This window comes from Athene noctua, chromosome 1 (assembly GCF_965140245.1).
Source record: "Athene noctua chromosome 1, bAthNoc1.hap1.1, whole genome shotgun sequence".
In the NCBI taxonomy this organism is placed as follows: Eukaryota; Metazoa; Chordata; class Aves; order Strigiformes; family Strigidae; genus Athene; species Athene noctua.
Genome location: NC_134037.1, coordinates 98,785,189 through 98,803,595, shown reverse-complemented (window position 1 = coordinate 98,803,595; position 18,407 = coordinate 98,785,189). Strand labels below are relative to the sequence as shown.

Genomic DNA, 18,407 nt, shown 5'->3' with positions numbered 1-18,407 from the left:
CTGATCTTCTCAGAGCATAGACTCTGGTTAGCAGGTCCCTGAAGAGTGACCTAGTGGCTGAGCACATAGAAGTTACAAAGATAATTCTTCAGGCTCAAAATAATTTTTTTCTAATGTTGACAAAATTGTTCAAGAACAGCCCACTTAGGTCAACAGTTTATGTTATAATCCTACCGAAGTCGGTATTTACATGCAGCGACTACCCAGTAAGTACCAAATGTTAGAGATTAAAATAATATTTTGGCCTCCCAAATCCTGTATTCAGAATTGTCACTCTCTTTTCATTTGGGCTGGACTGTTAGGCTCTTCTCGGTAAGCCCTCTGTCTTCACAGCTGAAGGTAAATTGCTATGGCACTCTGCTAACCTTGGTGTTGACAAAAGTGAATACACTGTAAATTTCCTGTCATGCTATGTTTTATTTCATTTGAGTAACCCATGAGTCATCTTTCCATTGCATTCATATTAATTAAAAATAGTGGGGTGCCTTATGTAAGTAGATTTTAAGTGATGATATTGTACGTTGGCACTACATCTGAAGTAGCATTCCCAAGCACGTGTTTTCTGGAGAGGTGGAGGGAGGCTGCAGGAGCTACATTTGAAAAGTGCTTGAGCTACAACTTCCTACACAAGAAAAAAATCTCTAGGAATGTTTGTGCAGCGGTTGGGAGGCAAAAGTAATTTGATTTTCCTACACAATTATAATTTTAAAAAGAGTATTTTGTAAAATATTTTGTGAAATACTTTGTAGCTGAAACTTCCTGCACAGAAAAAGATTCTCTAGGAATGTTTGGCAGAGGTTGGGGGGCAAAAGTAATTTGATTTTACTACACAATTTTAATTTTAAAAGAGTATTTTGCAAAATATAACTCTTTGTATTAACATATGAAATAGTTTTTAATTACATATTGAAGCAAGGTATGGAGGTGGAACCATCAGTGCATAGGACAAGCTTCTATGATTTCTGTCTGGAAGCAGGATTAGGAGTTTATTTTACATATAGATCAACATAGAAGGGCAAGCAACTCCCATTTTTTCAGGCATCCTCTTCATACTTTACAGACAAATAATAAAGATTCTTAATTTTGCAAGAATCCCTCCACTGCAGTAATCCTCCATTAAACATAACAGAAAATTTTTAACTCTACAGAATTTTGAAACGGACAAATCTATCTGTATAACAATGCGTTTAGAAGGTAAAAAAAAAAAAATAGATTTAACTCACTGTTTTTACAAGAACTTCTGCAGAAATGTGTTAAACTGCTGTTGGCTGCTGCTGTTTTGATCCTTAATAAATACAGAAGGGTTAGAAAAAGTTTTAAATGAAGAGCCTACATACCGTTCCCAAGTTCAGACCCATGTGATTGTGTAAAAAGATGTTTAGGCATGTGAACTATGCTACTGAAATCAGAATAGAAGCAGAAATTATTAAAATCTTCCTTCTAGTGATTCCATATAAGTAAACATTTTGTTGGAAGCAACATTCTTGCTGAGTTACATCAATTATGCTATATAATTTATTTAGTCCATTCTGCATAATATTACATGCACCACTCTGTGCAAAGTCTTTCCATAAAAAGACCCAAGAGGTTGAACTGAGACCAAAGTGAGGTTGAAAAAAATCAATGTCAGTATAAAAGTTTGCTGCAGATGAGGTTTTTTCTGACTAAGAAAGCATTTTTCTCCATGGAAACATGATATGGAGCTTTAACAGGAGTGTGCTTACTGCTAGGAACCGTGTTTGTTCCCTGCTAAGGATACCCTTGGGAGCATAAGGAAGAGAAGTCTGATAAATTTGTTTCTTTTCTAGAAAGAAACACTGTATGCAAAAACAGTGAGCAACCCTTCTCCTTTACACTTTCCGGGCATCATAAAGCTGCAGAGAGCATTGGCTAGTACAGGAAAGGCACTGGAATGTTGGCTCATGCTGGCGCATTAATGGCTCACTCAGGATATGGTCTCAATCACTTGTGTTTGGCCATTTTATTGTATGCCCCATGTTGTGGTTGTCAGGCTAAATTTTTTTTTTTCTTTAAAAGTTTACAGAGTATATAGAATTTACTCAAAGGAATGAAAGAAAAAGACCAGTTCAAGTGATAAAGTAGGTTCCCAGCATTGACACTTTTTCAGTTTTTCCCTGAATCTAATGTTTGTTCTGTCTGTTCCTGAGAGAAGCAGAAAAATAAGCATTATTGACAAAGTAAAAAATTTGTGCTACCTTTTACAATCAGATTGTAATATTTTAAGAGATCTGATCCCTTGACTGAAAAATGGGTTTTTATGTGAGTGTCATTAGTTTTCTTTTGATAAACAACCCCAGCTGAATTAAAAAGATAACCTTTACTAAAGTTTTGAAGCTAGAAAAGAGGTGAGGGGCAAAGGAGAACATTTAAGATGAGCTTTGAGGCCATCTGAGGCACTGAGTAGCCTCTACGGTGTGCTTCTGTGTTCAGTAGGTAGATAATGAAGTTGCATGATGAGTTGGCTTGCAGTCTTATCACAGTGTTTAGGCAGGCTGGTCTTCTTTACATAACAGAACTGGACCAAAGCATGAGGTTTTCTCTAGCTGCTGGGAAAAGATGACATGCTTTTCCCTTCTTCAACAAGTCAACAACTTGCTTGAAACTGGTCATTTCCAAGGAAGGTGTTGACAACTGGTATTACATTAAAAAGTAAAAGGATGTCACTTGGCATTCATAGCAGAAAAATATACTTTTTTGTCTCAAAAAAAAATGGGGTCAAAGCACAGGACAGGGATGCTGTATACCTTAAAATAGTCTGTATTTAGTGTGACATCAGAATGACAGTGTACAGGAGTGGATCAAATTAACCCATGCTAGTGTAGCTTTGACTTCCGTTTAATAGCAATTTTGAAACTTACAGTTGATCTTAACAGGCAGCATGATGGAAATTATAGGCTTCCAACTGAGGGAAGTTTTTGGCCCAGTATTGTGATTGTGAATGAAAACCCGTCTCCCCTGTTGGACTTATATCATACTAAAATAATATTGGTATTGTTACACAGCATGAGGTTGATTGACCTTTAGGCTAGGGGAAGTCTGTGGCTAACAAGTTAAATGCCATTGAAAACAACTATCTAAATCATAAATTCAAACTGACCTGGTTTATACATTTATGATTTAAGGAAGAAATTTGAAGATGTGGGATGAGATCCAGGGCTAAACATCTGAAAGAGAGAGACTAAAGTACTCAACTTTAGTTGATAAAAGATATTCTGATCCTGTTTTTCTCTGGTGTCTTGACCTTACTAAAGTTCACTTAGTATGTAATGGAAAAAACAACCGGTTTGATAGCAAAATACAGGAAATGCCTTCAATCATGGCTGATTACAGTAGCAGCTTTTCTTCTGTTGTTTTTATTTTTTCAGAATGCTCTTTCTATGTGGCTGAAACAATGTAGAATAATAATGCTTTGGAGCTCTTTATTTGGTGTGTCCGAGTAATTAAACAACTGGCTTTCTGATGGATATACATGTTGGAAGTTTTTGCAGTCAGGAATATGCCATATGACTGAAGTGAGAAAATTTAAGAATTATTACAGGACATAACTTGAAAGCCTAGCAAATTTTGTGTGTGTGTGTGTGGTAATTCTACCATGACTAACAAGACAAATGCAGGTGTTTTTTTAAAATCTGCCATTGTTTGGCTTTCTTCTGCAAAAATGGAGTTTTACAACTAATTTAAGTGAGATCTCTAGCTGGAAGACAGGAAGCCAGGAAGCAGCTTATACTGAATATACACAAAAGCTCAGATTCATCTCACCTAACTTTAGGAATGCAACTGAAGCTTCCAAGTCAGGATCCTGCTTGTCCTGGAGTGCATTTGCAGTTGGTGAAGAAGGGTAGGCTTCTTAAGGGAGCTGTGCAGCCCACATGTTCCATGAATCATCCACTCGGAGATATCTGTGCAGATGGCCATGGAGGGAGCCTGGAGCAAACGGTGGTACCTCAATTAAGCCCTAATGTCTGGTGGGATAAATCTGGGTCAGAAACCTGGAAAATACAAGAAAGAAAAAATTACCATAAAACTGGAGAAAACTGTTTCAGAGCTCTAGTTACTTTCATGTTTAAGGTAAATTTGAAAAATGGATGGAATTGTGGTTGATTACATTATATCTTTTTATGTTCTGTCTTTCCTATATCTGTACATATTGTTGTTGTGGGTTATTAAGAGTTACAAGGCTTTGTTGCTGAGATAACTGAATGAGAACTGCTACAGAAATGCAAGATGCCTCCTGGATAGACATGCATTTTTTGGCTGTATGTTTTTTATTCTGTGTAAGAAAGCTTCACTCAAAAATAAAAGAATTTCAGTCTTTTTGGTTAGGCCCAGAAACTGTATCTGAAACCCAAGTACTTTTTTCTTTGTGTTTGCATAATTTGTATTCCATCATTGTTCAAATGGTAGCGATTTTGTCATCCTACCTACTAAGGTCACTGAGAAAAAAAAACATTACTTTTGGTTTCCAAATAAAAACTTTTGAACAGATCCAAACTTCATTAGTGTGTCTACTGATAAAATTGCTTTCTAAGGTTACGGTAACATTTTTTCAGAATTGAGCTTTTGAAACTTGATCTGACAAGCTTTTCTAGCTTCTTGCCATCACTTCACTGTCTTTCATCAAGTGGTTTTATCAAATAATGATTTAGTATTGTTTTGTTTAAGAGGATTATGGACATACATAGTAGGCACTTTTAGTTTGCACTCCACCTAACCTATTGTTATAATACACAATCTTATTTTTATGTTATTTGAGTTATAAAAATGACAGCATGAAGCATTGAACTTCACAGAGTAGAATATCTCAGCTTGAGTCAGTCCTTGGCTAAGCCTGGGGACCTTTATTGTCTTCGGTGGGATCACCGAGGTGTCACTGAGGACAGGGTTTATCATATTACATATTTAGCAATGACTTAATACATGAGCTTTGTAGCAGATGCTGAAACAGTAAATATCATTAGTGGTAGTACAGATTTCACCCTGTCACTACCAGCCTGAATACATAGAGCCAGTCAGGAATTTTTCAGCTGAAGTCTTCAAGAAAAAAAGTTAGAAAATTGGGTTTTTAACTGAAGTAGAGACAGTGAGAAAGAAGAAGATCCCTGAGAGAACTGCTGTTAGCCTAATGTCAGGGCACTCAGGGCAGCAGTGAGGGACTAGGACAACCAGGCAGCTCAGGATCAGTTCAGAGCCAGTCACTGTCCTGAGCACCAGGCCATCAGCTGTCTGCATGCTACTTTCACAAAAAACTTTGAACAGTTTGTGTTTGTACCCAGCGTGAAACACAAATGGTTTGTAAATTCTCCAGAAGCCTTACAAAGTAAGAAAATCATTTGTTACCTAGTTTATCTGCGAGTTTCTGAGGCAGATTGTTTGTCCTGTACAATAGGCCTAATATGAAGCCAACTCCATTCATGACAGTTCTTACTTGGTACAAAATTGCAGGCCTGCGAGCCAAGGAAGGCAGAGTTGCCACTGTGATCCAACACAAAAGTTGTCTAAATCAGGGCTTTGGCAGTAGTCTAAGTCAAGAGGCACAGTCGTAGCACTACATCCCTTTCCTGCCTCAGGCTCATGGAAAAATTGTTGCATTTCCAGGTAGGGATCATGGAAGGAGGAGGTTTATAAAGCAGTGTGATATGAATGTAAAAGGCAACTCTCTCTTGCAAAAGATTTAGAGAACGCTCCCCTCTGTGCTTAGCCAATTTTGGAGAATATTTTACATAATGCATATTTAAACTTGTACATATTTCACTCATATTCACAAATGAAAATGTGGAAATAATAAGAAAGGAAAAGGCACACAAAGGAAAGCTGTTAAATATGATATATTTACTTGTCTGCACATTATTTTAAGGAAACTTAGCATAATAAGATAAGCAGATCAGGCACTTTAATGTCCTAAGCTGCTACCAACAATTGTAATAAAGTTATGGGCAAAGCCATTTAAAAGCCATATATAGAAATTATTTTATAGAAATTGTTTTTATGCTACTAAAAAAGTCATTGGTTTCCTTAAGCTACTGGAAATGAATATTACACCTTTGTTCAATATGTCATTAAGACATCAGTAAATAGTTAGGGCCATGTGAGGAACACATGGCCTTCTTTTCCATCTCAGGACCTTGCTGATCTGAATGTTTTCTCAGTGGTACACAGTACCGGAACAGGTGACGTTCATCACGCAAGCCATACTTTTGCATTATAACATCTAGGGTTTACAGCACCAGAGATAGCAATCGTGTGTTTATCCCCCTCTGATGTCCTTGGTGCGTAGATGGCAAACTACCTTTTGCTACCTCCCTCCTCCCATCTCTGCTACCCCCTTAGTCCACAAGATATTTGTGCATTTGGCAGTGTGATGGATGTTGTGTTATGTAAGGAGAGTAAATGTGTGTGTTTTTAAAAGTAAATATGCCTGACTGAGAGTGTCACTATGGTCACATTAAAAGTTGCCATTTCCCATTAATGTTTACCCTGCTACCTGAACTGTCACTGTTTTCTTCAATGAGAAGCAGCTATAGTAACTGACTTTATTTGAAACCAAGTCTGTGCTCTTAATTGATCTGCCACTTAACCATTATACATACTGATACACATCACTATAAGGTGGATTCACTTTATTCCAAAGTGCACTTGGCACTGCTGAAAAGTAGCAGTTTTCAAATCTGCGCAGCAGGTTTTTCTGTATATTGCTGACTATGGCTCTCCTATACTTGTTGTGATAGATAGTATCTTTATTCTTTGATGATATCAACTAATGTAACAGTGACAAAGACAATGCGTACCATAAATCCAGTAATTACTTAATGGTTCAACATAAAAGCAAAGCAGATAAATTCCAAAACTTTCAGATAAACACGGATAAAACTTCCTGACATCTCCTACAACAACAAAAGCAGCAGAACCATCTTTTTCTGACCATTAATCTCACTCAGGTTTCTCCCTACTCCCTCCCTGCTAATAAAAACTGCCCTACTGTCATGAATCCACTTATAAGTGTGAACCATCAAGTTTCTGTCCTATTTCTTAGTCCATGGATAAGGGCGGTCACATCAGCTGGTAGAACCCGACATACAATGATACAATGATGCTGCTATTATTGCATGTTTATGCTCAGCAACATCAGAAAGTGTGGGCTCCTTCTTTTCCGCGCAGTTTTTCAAATGGGAGAAAATTATATTACTATTTGTGTTTTCTTAGAAGCTAAGGTTTGGATTTTCCCATTTATCTCTGACCTGTTGGGGGGGGAGGGGAGAAAAAAAGGCTTGCTGATGTGTTGTGACTAAAATACTTAAAGCAACAAAAGAATCCACTAGTGAAAAATAATCTTAATATATCTGTCCCGTAGTTTATGTATGGAAACTGAAATTAAGTTGGTGAGAGCTAATCACTAAAGAAGCTAATATCAGAACTTTAAAATTGTTGACATTTCTTTTTGTTTTCTGACCAGTTCTGCATCTTGCTTAGATTGTAACCTAGTACAAGTAGTTGTCAGTATTTTGAAAAACTGAGACAAAGATTTTGTTGGATTTATCAGTCTTCCAGAAAATACCATTTGAGACAATGTGGTACAAATGATCCAAGTTCTGTGATATTTACTACTTGTGATTGAAATTTATGTTGAAAATGCAACATTAACTAAAATTATATCAAAGAGTAAATTTGTGCTGGGTACAGGACAGGCCTGTTGTGCAGGTGAGCATTTTTGGCTCAAAAGCAATTTGGATACCACTGAGTAAGTTAAAAAGTAATTCTAGGAATGTAGAAGTCTTACCTTAATTAAACAGAAAAAAAAAAAATTTCATCTTACCCATTGAAATTGCTAATTGATATAATGAGCATATTACCTTCAGTTATGAATTTCAGTAAGTATAGTAACTAGATAATTATTACGATGGTTTTCCATGTTGTTTGGGGAAGTTTTACCTTCTGTGGTTTCTTCTGTGAACAGCTTCCTTATTTAAAGCCTGCAGAGAGGATGTGATTTTCCCATGCAGGGGAACAATGGCAGTGGCAATGATTTCAAATACACTGTTGAAAGGGTTTATTGCAGTTGAAAGTCACCAAAAATAATGATTGTTCAGGAGCTACATACTTGAGACCTCTGTTGTTTTCAGGTCTTTCCTCTGATGTTTAGTAAGGTACATTTCTTCATTGAACTTTCTCCCTATAAAGAAATATTCTTGCTTCTGGTGTCATTATTGGTAGATAATAATTATTATGCTTCATTCTAACCTACACTGTGAAATGTATATGCTTTCTAGTTTCGTTGCTCATTCAGCAGAGTAGAAGCAGATGCTGCAGAAATACTTCATTGTAAAGTGATTGCTTAAACCAGCTTGTGATCATGTTTCTCAGCTACTTAATTTGTTCTTCAAATACGGATTTATTTAGTCCATGTTCAAAGGCTACTGCTAGTAATATTTGGCAGACTTTCTGCTTTTACTGGTCAAAACCCATCTTGACTGTTTAGTTGCCTTACTTTCAAAAAGAAGATTATCTGTTACCTAAATGACACGTGTGACACAGAGAGCCATGCACACAAGGCAGTTATCATGCTGTCTACCGTCTGTCAGGAGTCAGACTTTAAGAATCCAGTCCTGTGAAGTCCTCACCCACTGAGCATTTGTAGGAAGCAGGGCAGTCAGTGTCTCGTGGCACTGGCGTGTGGACGAAGGAATGAGCATTAGGGAAGTTTTCTCGCAGGTTACCTGCAGTCCAGCCACTCTTCTGTTCCGACTTGTACAAACCTTACTGTTATAATCCTGATTCTTTCTTGCGATCCTGCCAATCGTTCCAGTTACTGAGGTGATTGCGATGCTGGCAGGTATCCAGAAATAGAAACCAAGGCTTAAATTTCTGTGTAAAGCTTTCTGAGAAAGAAAAAAAGTTTTTAAAAAAACAAACCCCAAACTCAAAACATTTTATTCAATTGACTGCTCGAGTCAACTGAACTGACTGTACAAAGTATCTTGGCAAACAAACAAAGAAGAGAAATAGCTTAATGTAGCATTACTGCATTCAAGCAATCTGGGCATTTTCCTTGCTTAACTGGTTAGATTGTTTGCAGTTGCATGTAATTACTCAGGTTGTAGGAACTCATTTTGTCAGATACAGATTACTTTCTTAGTTCCTACAAAGAGAATGCAAAATCAGAAAAAGAATAATTTAATGTCTTTGTTATTGATCTATCTGAGACTGTATTATTTGGTATGCTCTGATTTAGAGGTAGACAACTGGCACTAATACCAGGAACCAAATGAAAGGCAGAATGGGTCGAAATTGATCATTCTGTACAATTACTTTACATTCCAGAGTTTGATAGCTCTTTACTTTTTGAGATGTTAGAGAGCTAGCTGTTTCTTAGAACAGTTCTGGGGAGATATAGGTCTTAAACTAAAACTTAAAGGTTTTTTTCAGAGACACTGCTGCTCTGGAAAGACAAGATTCCCTGGCAACTCTGTTACTGTTTATTTGTTTCCTCATCTCTATCTGTTTTGTTTCAGTTTTTTTCCTGTGAGGTGTTAAATAGCACGTTACCGATTCTCTTACATTTATTTAGTTAACTAAGATTCCTTTTTCCGAAGTTGCATAATTGGGGGGGTGGGCATGGGGGGGTGGGGGGTGGAGTTTCTTGTTTGGGGTTTTTTTTGGTTGTTGTTTTATTTTTTTAATCTGGCATCTGTAAATTGGCAGAATTATTTTGAATGGTTTTCAGAGCAAGCACTTTTAGGGACTATGATAATCTTGCAGGCTAGCTATGAATTTGGCACTTTGGCAGACTCCCAGCTTACCTTTTAACCTCCCATCTGCACTTTAACAGGAGTCGTGCTGCTATTGTTTTAGCCTCTTTTAGATTTCTTTTGAAATGATGGCGCACTTTGTGATAATAAAAATCTACTGGTATTAAATTCCATTATTGTATGAGTAATTAAGATGATGTCCTCAGTGCCTCCAGTAGAGTTTTGAAGAGGCTTATAGGCCTCACTGCTTTGTTTTGGCTTGATGAAGGGATCCCAGATGTTTTTCTTCTGTCAAGTAGGATTACAGTTTGGTAAATGGTAAGAAAGTTAAACGGACATGTGCTTTTACAGATAGGCTTAAAATTTCACTATCAGTCTTTGCAGGTAGCCAGAATTTAATATTTAGACTCTTACTGTTTTTCTCTTGCTCAGTTTGTTCATTCACTTTTTCCACTTTCATGTTAAATTTTTATTGCTAAGTTCAGTGTCTTATACAAATCTTTAAGGAAATAAAGACAATTATGAGTATCCTGTCCTTCTCCATTATGCGGTGGCTTGCTGTTAGTATTACTGCTGAGATTTCTCTTAGTTTAGGAGTGTGTTAGGTTACTGACTATATCTGCATTCTACTCCATGGCTAGCATATGGGTGGCATTAAATGAAGCTTAAACAGTTTTAAGTCCAAAAGCTCCAGTGTGTCACCTGCCTGCACTGGGAAGTCCTACTTCTGGGATCAGGGTTAAGATAACATTTAAGAGTCTTCTGATGATCACTTACCACTCCAAATTATGGTGGATCCAGTTTTCTGAGCAGCCTCTTGAATTTCATCAGTTCCTATCATAATTATTTGTATTATGACCTTCTTCCTAACAATCTGGTGTAATGGTGGCTGGAAGTGATTCCAGGATTACATCAAATATAATTATACTTTGATTTCTTTATCTGAACATCTTGACTTTTTGAAATATAGCTTGTATACTTCCTTAGCTTAGGAACCAAGATAATGGTGCATTTGGAAGGCTAAAAGCTGCAGCTACAAGCTTATTCCCTTCTCCCATCTGCAAGAGCCTTATCCTATTGTTGTACTTGACCACATTCTACTTCATGACCACATAATCATCTAGGTTGAAAAAGACCTTGTAGATCATCCAGTCCAACCATTACCCTAACACTGACAGTTCCCAACTACACCAGATCCCTCAGCACTATGTCGACCCACCTCTTAAACCCCTCCAGGGATGGGGACTCCACCACCTCCCTGGGCAGCCCATTCCAACGCCCAACAACCTGTTCTATAAAGAAATGCTTCCTGATATCCAGTCTAAACTTTCCCTGGCACAACTTGAGGCCATTCCCTCTTGTTCTGTCACTTGTTACTTGGTTAAAGAGGCTCATCCCCAGCTCTCTGCACCCTCCTTTCAGGTAGTTGAAGAGGGCGATGAGGTCTCCCCTCAGCCTCCTCTTCTCCAAACTAAACACCCCCAGTTCCCTCAGCCGCTCCTCGTACGACCTGTGCTCCAGACCCTGCACCAGCTCCGTTGCCCTTCTCTGGACACGCTCGAGTCATTCAATGGCCTTTTTGTAGTGAGGGGCCCAAAACTGAACACAGGAATCGAGGTGCAGCCTCACCAGTGCCGAGTACAGGGGTAAGATCCCTTCCCTGTCCCTGCTGGCCACGCTATTGCTGACACAAGCCAGGATGCCATTGGCCTTCTTGGCCACCTGGGCACACTGCTGGCTCCTGTTCAGCCGGCTGTCAATCAACCCCCCCAGGTCCCTCTCTGACTGGCAGCTCTCCAGCCACTCCTCCCCAAGCCTGTAGCGCTGCTGGGGTTTGTTGTGGCCCAAGGGCAGCCCCCGGCATTTGGCCTTAGTGAAACTCCTCCAGCTGGCCTCAGCCCATGGCTCCAGCCTGTCCAGGTCTCTCTGCAGAGCCTCCCTACCCTCGAGCAGATCAACACTCCCACCCAACTTGGTGTCATCTGCAAACTGACTGAGGGTGCACTTGATCCCCTTGTCTAGGTCATCAATAAAGATGTTAAACAGGAGTGGCCCCAAAACCGAGCCCTGGGGGACACCACTCGTGACCGGCTGCCAACCAGGTTTAACTCTGTTCACCACAACTCTTTGGGCCCGGCCATCCAGACAGTTTTTTACCCAGCAAAGTGTGTGCCCATCCAAGACACAAGCAGCCAGTTTCACCAGGAGAATGCTGTGGGAAACGGTGTCAAAGGCCTTACTGAAGTCAAGGTAGACAATATCCACAGCCTTTCCCTTCATCCGATAAGCAGGTGAATAGTCTTGTCTTAATGCGGGTCTTTTGATTGTAACACTTGTAATAATTCACTGGAAGAGCAGTTTTGAGAAGGCACATGATTTTTGGAGCTGGGAGTTTTATTTTGTTCATTTGACTTCTTTGGGGACACAAAGCTGTTGATAACCTGTTTGCCCTTGCATGATGTTGGACAGTTCTTGCAAATCACTTTCCAAGGATAGGAAGAGGTTGTTATTTGAGGGTTTAAGTGGTTAGATGTAGGGGATTATGTTGTAGCCATCTGAATCTTGTGTTGTTTAGGAACTTGTAAAAAGGATAACCTTAAGGAATAATAAAATATGTAGTCTGCTCCAAGGGGCCTTACACGGGTGACCAGCTCAGGACCTGCAAGAGCAGCATAACTGATCTGGAGATAGCAAAGTCTGGTGTAGAGCATATTGGTTGCAACAAACATTTCTACAGCCAGTATATACTTCAGCTATATAAACTGTATCTGATAAAGCTAGTTTATGTGGGAGACAGTAGATTTACTGTTAGTGAGGTAAATCTGATTTTGTTTTGCTGTGTCAGACTTCTTGTGCATGCACAAACCACTTTGTAATATGTACACAGCACAACTATCTCTACACACAGAGTAAGTCACACAGTGCTTCCAAGAAGTGTCTAATTTACTGCACAGTTGTGCAATGATTATGCAGACCTTAAGTAGTAAGTCCACTGTGTCCCAGAAGTACCTGATTTTCATGCTGTCCTGTGTACATGCTTCAGAAATATATGTGGGCCAGCGCGTTCAAAAATTTTGAACACATGTCAAAAGAAAAAAAAAAGATACACCTACTGAAATTGGGGTGATAGGGAGAAAATAACATTTCTGAGAAAATCCCAGCATACTGTAGCCTTGGACATGTCCACAAAAAATCTTAACATAATGCAGTCTTGGAAGTGTTGATTAATCATTTAATGTGTGTGAATGCTTCCACCATATTATGGTGCCTGTGGTTCTAAAGTCTGGGGTTTGATAGGGAGATATTTCTCTGAAAGAAATCCTCAGAGTAAGGTAAAGACTTTTCATGCCTCACTCAGGTGGAATTTGTTGGCATAAAGGATTTTTGAAAAAAAACAGTATCTTTTCATCGGTTTTTGTGGTGAAATTTGTTTACAGAGGCTAGCATGGGATTTTATTTCTCTATCTGATATAGAACTTAACTACATACACTGTTTTTTCATCAATTCCATCTATGGAAATTTCTCTAATTATTCTAGGAAAAAAGTTCTATCAGAAAGTGTCCATAAAGTCACCTAAGAACATGTCTTCCACTTTTGATTCTCACCTGGATGCATTCATACATACGATGCATTCATTTACTACTGTGTATTTTTAATACATGGCAGAGACACCTAAAGCCTAGACAAGAAGTATAAAAATGAAATGGTCCATACTAAGTGGAGGGGGTTGTCTTTTGGTTTTTGTTTGTTTTATTATTATACACGATAAAGTTTTTAATTGTGAGGTTTTTTTCATGAAAGTGAGGGTTCTTTTTATGCACTGACGTACCAGATTCTTTTGTAGTTTAGTCTAAGGCAAGTGGCAAGTTAAATGGTACCTAACATCCATTGTGTTGGAACATGCAATAACCATCAATGGTATATTTAGAAAATGTCCAGACGGCAAGACAGGAAAGGTGGATATAGCTTTCTCAACCTGTTTTTGACCTCACCCAGTTTAATGACCAAAGAATTGTGTGGTTTTGACACAAAGACATTTGTACAACAAGTGATCAGAGACAGCTGCTAAGATGTGTTGTTTAACAATGAATGCAAAATATTCCTGTGAGATTATTTTTGAGCAGGTTTAAACTGCAGAAAATAATGCTCCCAAGGATGAGAGAGTTGGTTTTCATCCCTCTCACTGCAATCTGAATTGCTAATATACATTAAGAAACCAATTCAAAATAATCCAGATTTGAAAGTACCTATTAATTCAAGCCATTTGATAGAGTATGGATAAATTGGTACTCCTTACTGTGTAGTAATGCAAAAATTAAGAATGGCTTCATTAGACATTGTTGCCCTATTTCACATACACAGAATGTTAGATTTGTAGCAAACAAAAGACAGATCTTTTCCAAATGTTTTTGATCCTGTCTTGAATACAGCTGTGCTGTCAGGCAGGTAAAGGGAAAGTAAAGGCCTGGTCCTGCAAAATGCTTGTCATTGCCTCCTTCCTTACTGCATTTAACTAGGCCTATTTAGTGACCGCTACCAACTTTTCATGCATATGTGTGGAGGATAGTTTCTCAGTTGTGTCTGTGAAACCAGCTATTTGTCATATTCTGTAATTTATGATGAAATTCAAGAGCACACGATCAAAAATTGACAGTTGATTTAATTTTGGGCCTTTTTATTTCAGGGACCTGAAACTGGACAATATTCTTCTGGACGCAGAAGGCCACTGTAAACTGGCTGATTTTGGGATGTGCAAAGAAGGGATTCTGAATGGAGTGACCACCACAACCTTTTGTGGCACACCTGACTATATAGCTCCAGAGGTATTTTTTTGCATTGCACTAAGAATACAGATATTATTCATCAGACTGTTACATCTGTAATTTTAGACACTTTCCACATGCAGATGAAAACGGTAGAAGATGCAGAGACTGGACTCTGCTGCAGTTGTGCCTGGGTAATCTTGCAGAAATCAATTACTCTCGTGCTCACAAGCAGTATTTCATGTTGATAGGAGCGAAAAAACATGGGTTTTTTTAATGTTTGTTTGCTGACCTTAACAGTATTCTTCTCTGTATGCTCATTTCTGACTCAGCATCGTTGTGAAGGCACTTACCAGCCTTTAAGCTGGTAGATGCAACTGAGTACTGCCCACACTGGTCTTTAGTAGTTCTAAAAATGTTTTTAATTTTTCATAAGACTTAGAAGGGCATGTTCATATGGAAGTGACCATATGTTTATTGTCATTTTGCATAGGGTCGTTCTGAGAATATAATTTTTTCCCTTTCTTTGAACTATCAGCGAGTGAAAGATACTGTGTTTGTGGTACTTGTTATATGGATGAACAGAATGTATGGACTTGTATAGAAAAGTATAAACTTTTCACATGGATGCTGCATATCAGTTGGCAACATCCAAAGCGATTTCAAAGCATTCATTGGATAAAAGAAATGGCTGAGAATCATGCAGGTTTTACATATCCTAAATTTCAATATTATGGGATGCGTTTCCAAGTGCCTAAAATAAATCAATATTGTACAGTTAGTCTGCTAGGCAGACTTTTTCTACTCAGTTTAGTTAGTAAGCTATGCATCTTTCTGATGAAGAATCAGTGATGAATCAGTGTGCTGATTTAATGTAAAAGTGTCATTGGCTTGGCTTTCATCAACCGTAAATTTGCAGCATGGAAAAACATTAGTTTATTATTTGTTAGAGACTAAATTAGAAATACGTATTAGTGTTCATGACTGTCAAGCTTTGGTAGACAACTGATAAGGTGAGAATCATCTTTAAACTGTTGTAATATAAATGTGTGTCTTACAGAGTTTTAAAAGTATTCTGACATTAAAAGAAAATAAATACAGGTGTGATGGTTTTGGTTTTATATTAATTCTTTTCTGATTCAGTATACTAATTGACTGCTTGGGCAAATTCTTGGGAAATTATTGCTGAAAACAAAGCAATAATAAGAATCCAGGACTTTTACATGAAATCCTGGTCTCACTGAAGTCAGTAACTCAGGCTTTCATTTTGTCATCTTAATTGCAGAAGTTTATCTCCTGCTTCTCTTTCTCTTGCATCATGGTTGTATGTTTCTATTTCCTTTTCTTTAGCAATATCTAAGATCCAAAGAGTGTCCAGAGCACTTGAAAAGTACACTTTTGAAGAGTGTAATTTTCTGTAATTAATGTCTATAAAATGTAATATCCATTCAAGTAAGAATCCAGTTGGGATCCAGACCTCTGTATTCAAATGTTAAACTCATTTCTGCTTTTATGTTAAGATTGTATTTGGTTTTATATTAGTCATGATTCCCAAATACAGGACTAAGCTCACACAGTTCACCACAGGGCTTCTCACCGTAACTCTAGTATTGTTTAAGGAGGCAGTGGAGTTGTTGCCATTCCAACTCATTTTAAGGAGGTCAGCTTCACCTTAAGCAGTCACTCGCTCTACTTTCCCCAGTCCCCTGTCATGCTGAAACATTGCAGCCAAACTACAAGCTTCTTTTCAGTGAAGAGGAACCAAGAATTAAACTTGTTCTTTGTACAACACTAGTTCCATAACACCAATTAGTAAAACAAAACTCCATCATGCTAAGCTACTACTCCCCACTAAAGGTATTTGCTACAAGGCTGAACTTGTGCCACATGAAAAGTTGTAGCCAGTTTTTCTGAAAGCAAGGGCAATTAAAGTGAGTCCTACAGCCATGTATTGTACAGTGTTTTAATGCTGTAAAAAGAACTTGAACAAAAAATGCTTTTGGCTTCCTTCAGCCCTATCTAAAGGACTAGAATAAATCTCTCAGATGATCTCTGTGCAGCATTACAAGCTGGGTCAGTTTGTTTTGTTCAAGATAGAGACAAGGAAATGTTTCACATTTTCCACCAATCTGTTCTGTATATGTGATCTTTTTTTCCCCTATAGCGTGACCTGCTTTAAACAGTTTGGAAGGATATACAACTTTTTTGCTCACGAGCATACTCTTTTACTCAGGGGACTGATAAACTCAGTCAGTACTTCTGAGAACAACTATGCATTGACACTTAGCTGTGGTAGTGCAAATTGCATGGGTAAGAAACCATGTCTGTTACCGAAATCAATGTGGGATTTAGTCCTGTGCAGGCACTAAGGGAAAAAAGCGGTGTATCGTGTGGAAAGAGCAAATGTGCAGCCAAGAGTATTGTCTAATTTGTCTATTCAATCTAATCTCTTTTTCTATACTAGATCCTCCAGGAATTAGAATATGGCCCATCAGTAGATTGGTGGGCACTGGGTGTTCTCATGTACGAAATGATGGCGGGGCAACCTCCCTTTGAAGCTGACAATGAAGACGATCTCTTTGAATCCATCCTTCATGATGATGTATTGTATCCAGTCTGGCTCAGTAAGGAAGCTGTCAGCATTTTAAAAGCAGTGAGTCTTCCATTACTTACTTTCCTCCTCCTCTTCAAGGGTTTTTTTGAGGTTGTGGGGTTTTTTTTTCCTTGATTAAAATTGAATTTGCCAAAAGTTGTTGAGAGCAGTCACCGCTGGGAGTTCAAGCACAGTTCAGAGTGCCACTGTTAGGATAATGGGGCCTGGGATAAATTACACCGCTTGTGGGAAAGGAACAGAATGTTTGTATTCCATGCAGTTGTACACTGTGTAAATCTGTGTACCACAGATTCATGTTTCAGGGAAAACCCAACCAACTAGAACTGTGCTATCACTTTGACACTTTATACGCTGCATGTTCATTAGAGTGAGGGAAGCACTACGTAATTAAAGAAACAATGTTTTTATATAACCTACTTACAGAATTTCCTGTCCTTCTGCCTTTCTTCCTCTATCATCAAGATTGGTTGAAAGCCCTTTATTTACAGCTGCATGTTCTATTTTACAGTTTCATTAACACTCTGATAAGCAGTCTTACTCTAGTGTAATTGTTTCTTCTCTGTTTGGTGTTTTTCAACTTGAGTAGTGACTTTCAGAAACATGTGTCACCAAATGCCACAATTTTTTTAATCAGTCAAAATATGCCAATGGGCAACTTCAGTTTCTAGACTACCTTTCTAAAGTCAGGTTTACTTCATTAACATGACACTGTCATAAATTCTTTCTTTTGTGCTAGTATAATCCTAAAATAAAAAGCAAAACAAAACAGAAGCAGTATGTCAATCCACATAGTTTGAAAACCTCAGAAGGATTTCTGGCTTAAGAAAATAATTTGGTTTTTATTCCAGTTTTCCACCTTCTTTGAAAGTGGAAAATTTCTACTTTTCCACCTCTGTTTTTCTTTCAGCATCTGGAATATGGGAGGCTTTCAATTAAGAGGGCAGCTGGTAGTGCAGAGATCTTCATATAGGGTTACATTTTGAAATTATACAAAAAACTTGAACAATTTCTGATTTTAACACCATCGGACAGGTAGCGCATACTACAGAAATGGTCATCTTGATCTTTATCTTCAGGCTTTTTCTATCTGAGAGAAAGAGATAGTCTAGCAGATGATTCAAGTTAACCTCTCTGAATTGTTTATAGAGTATCTCTTTAGCTCCATTCACTGTAGTGAGAACACGGAGGTTTTATTAAAGCTGACCTTTATACATATTCTCCCTTCTCCCCCCAGATACCACTCTGATGACTTTTTAGCTGAAATG

The 18,407-nt window shown here is 38.2% G+C and overlaps 1 protein-coding gene across 2 annotated transcripts in view; it reads left to right on the top strand.

The window, feature by feature from the left end:
• Window positions 1-18,407, top strand: part of PRKCE (protein kinase C epsilon) — a 300,873-nt gene that overhangs the window by 255,466 nt on the left and 27,000 nt on the right. For both annotated transcript variants that reach the window (XM_074897081.1, XM_074897080.1), the window contains exons 12-13: window positions 14,450-14,588; window positions 16,993-17,181. In XM_074897081.1, coding sequence (XP_074753182.1) covers window positions 14,450-14,588; window positions 16,993-17,181 — 328 coding nt within the window. The remainder of the gene's footprint in view (window positions 1-14,449; window positions 14,589-16,992; window positions 17,182-18,407) is intronic.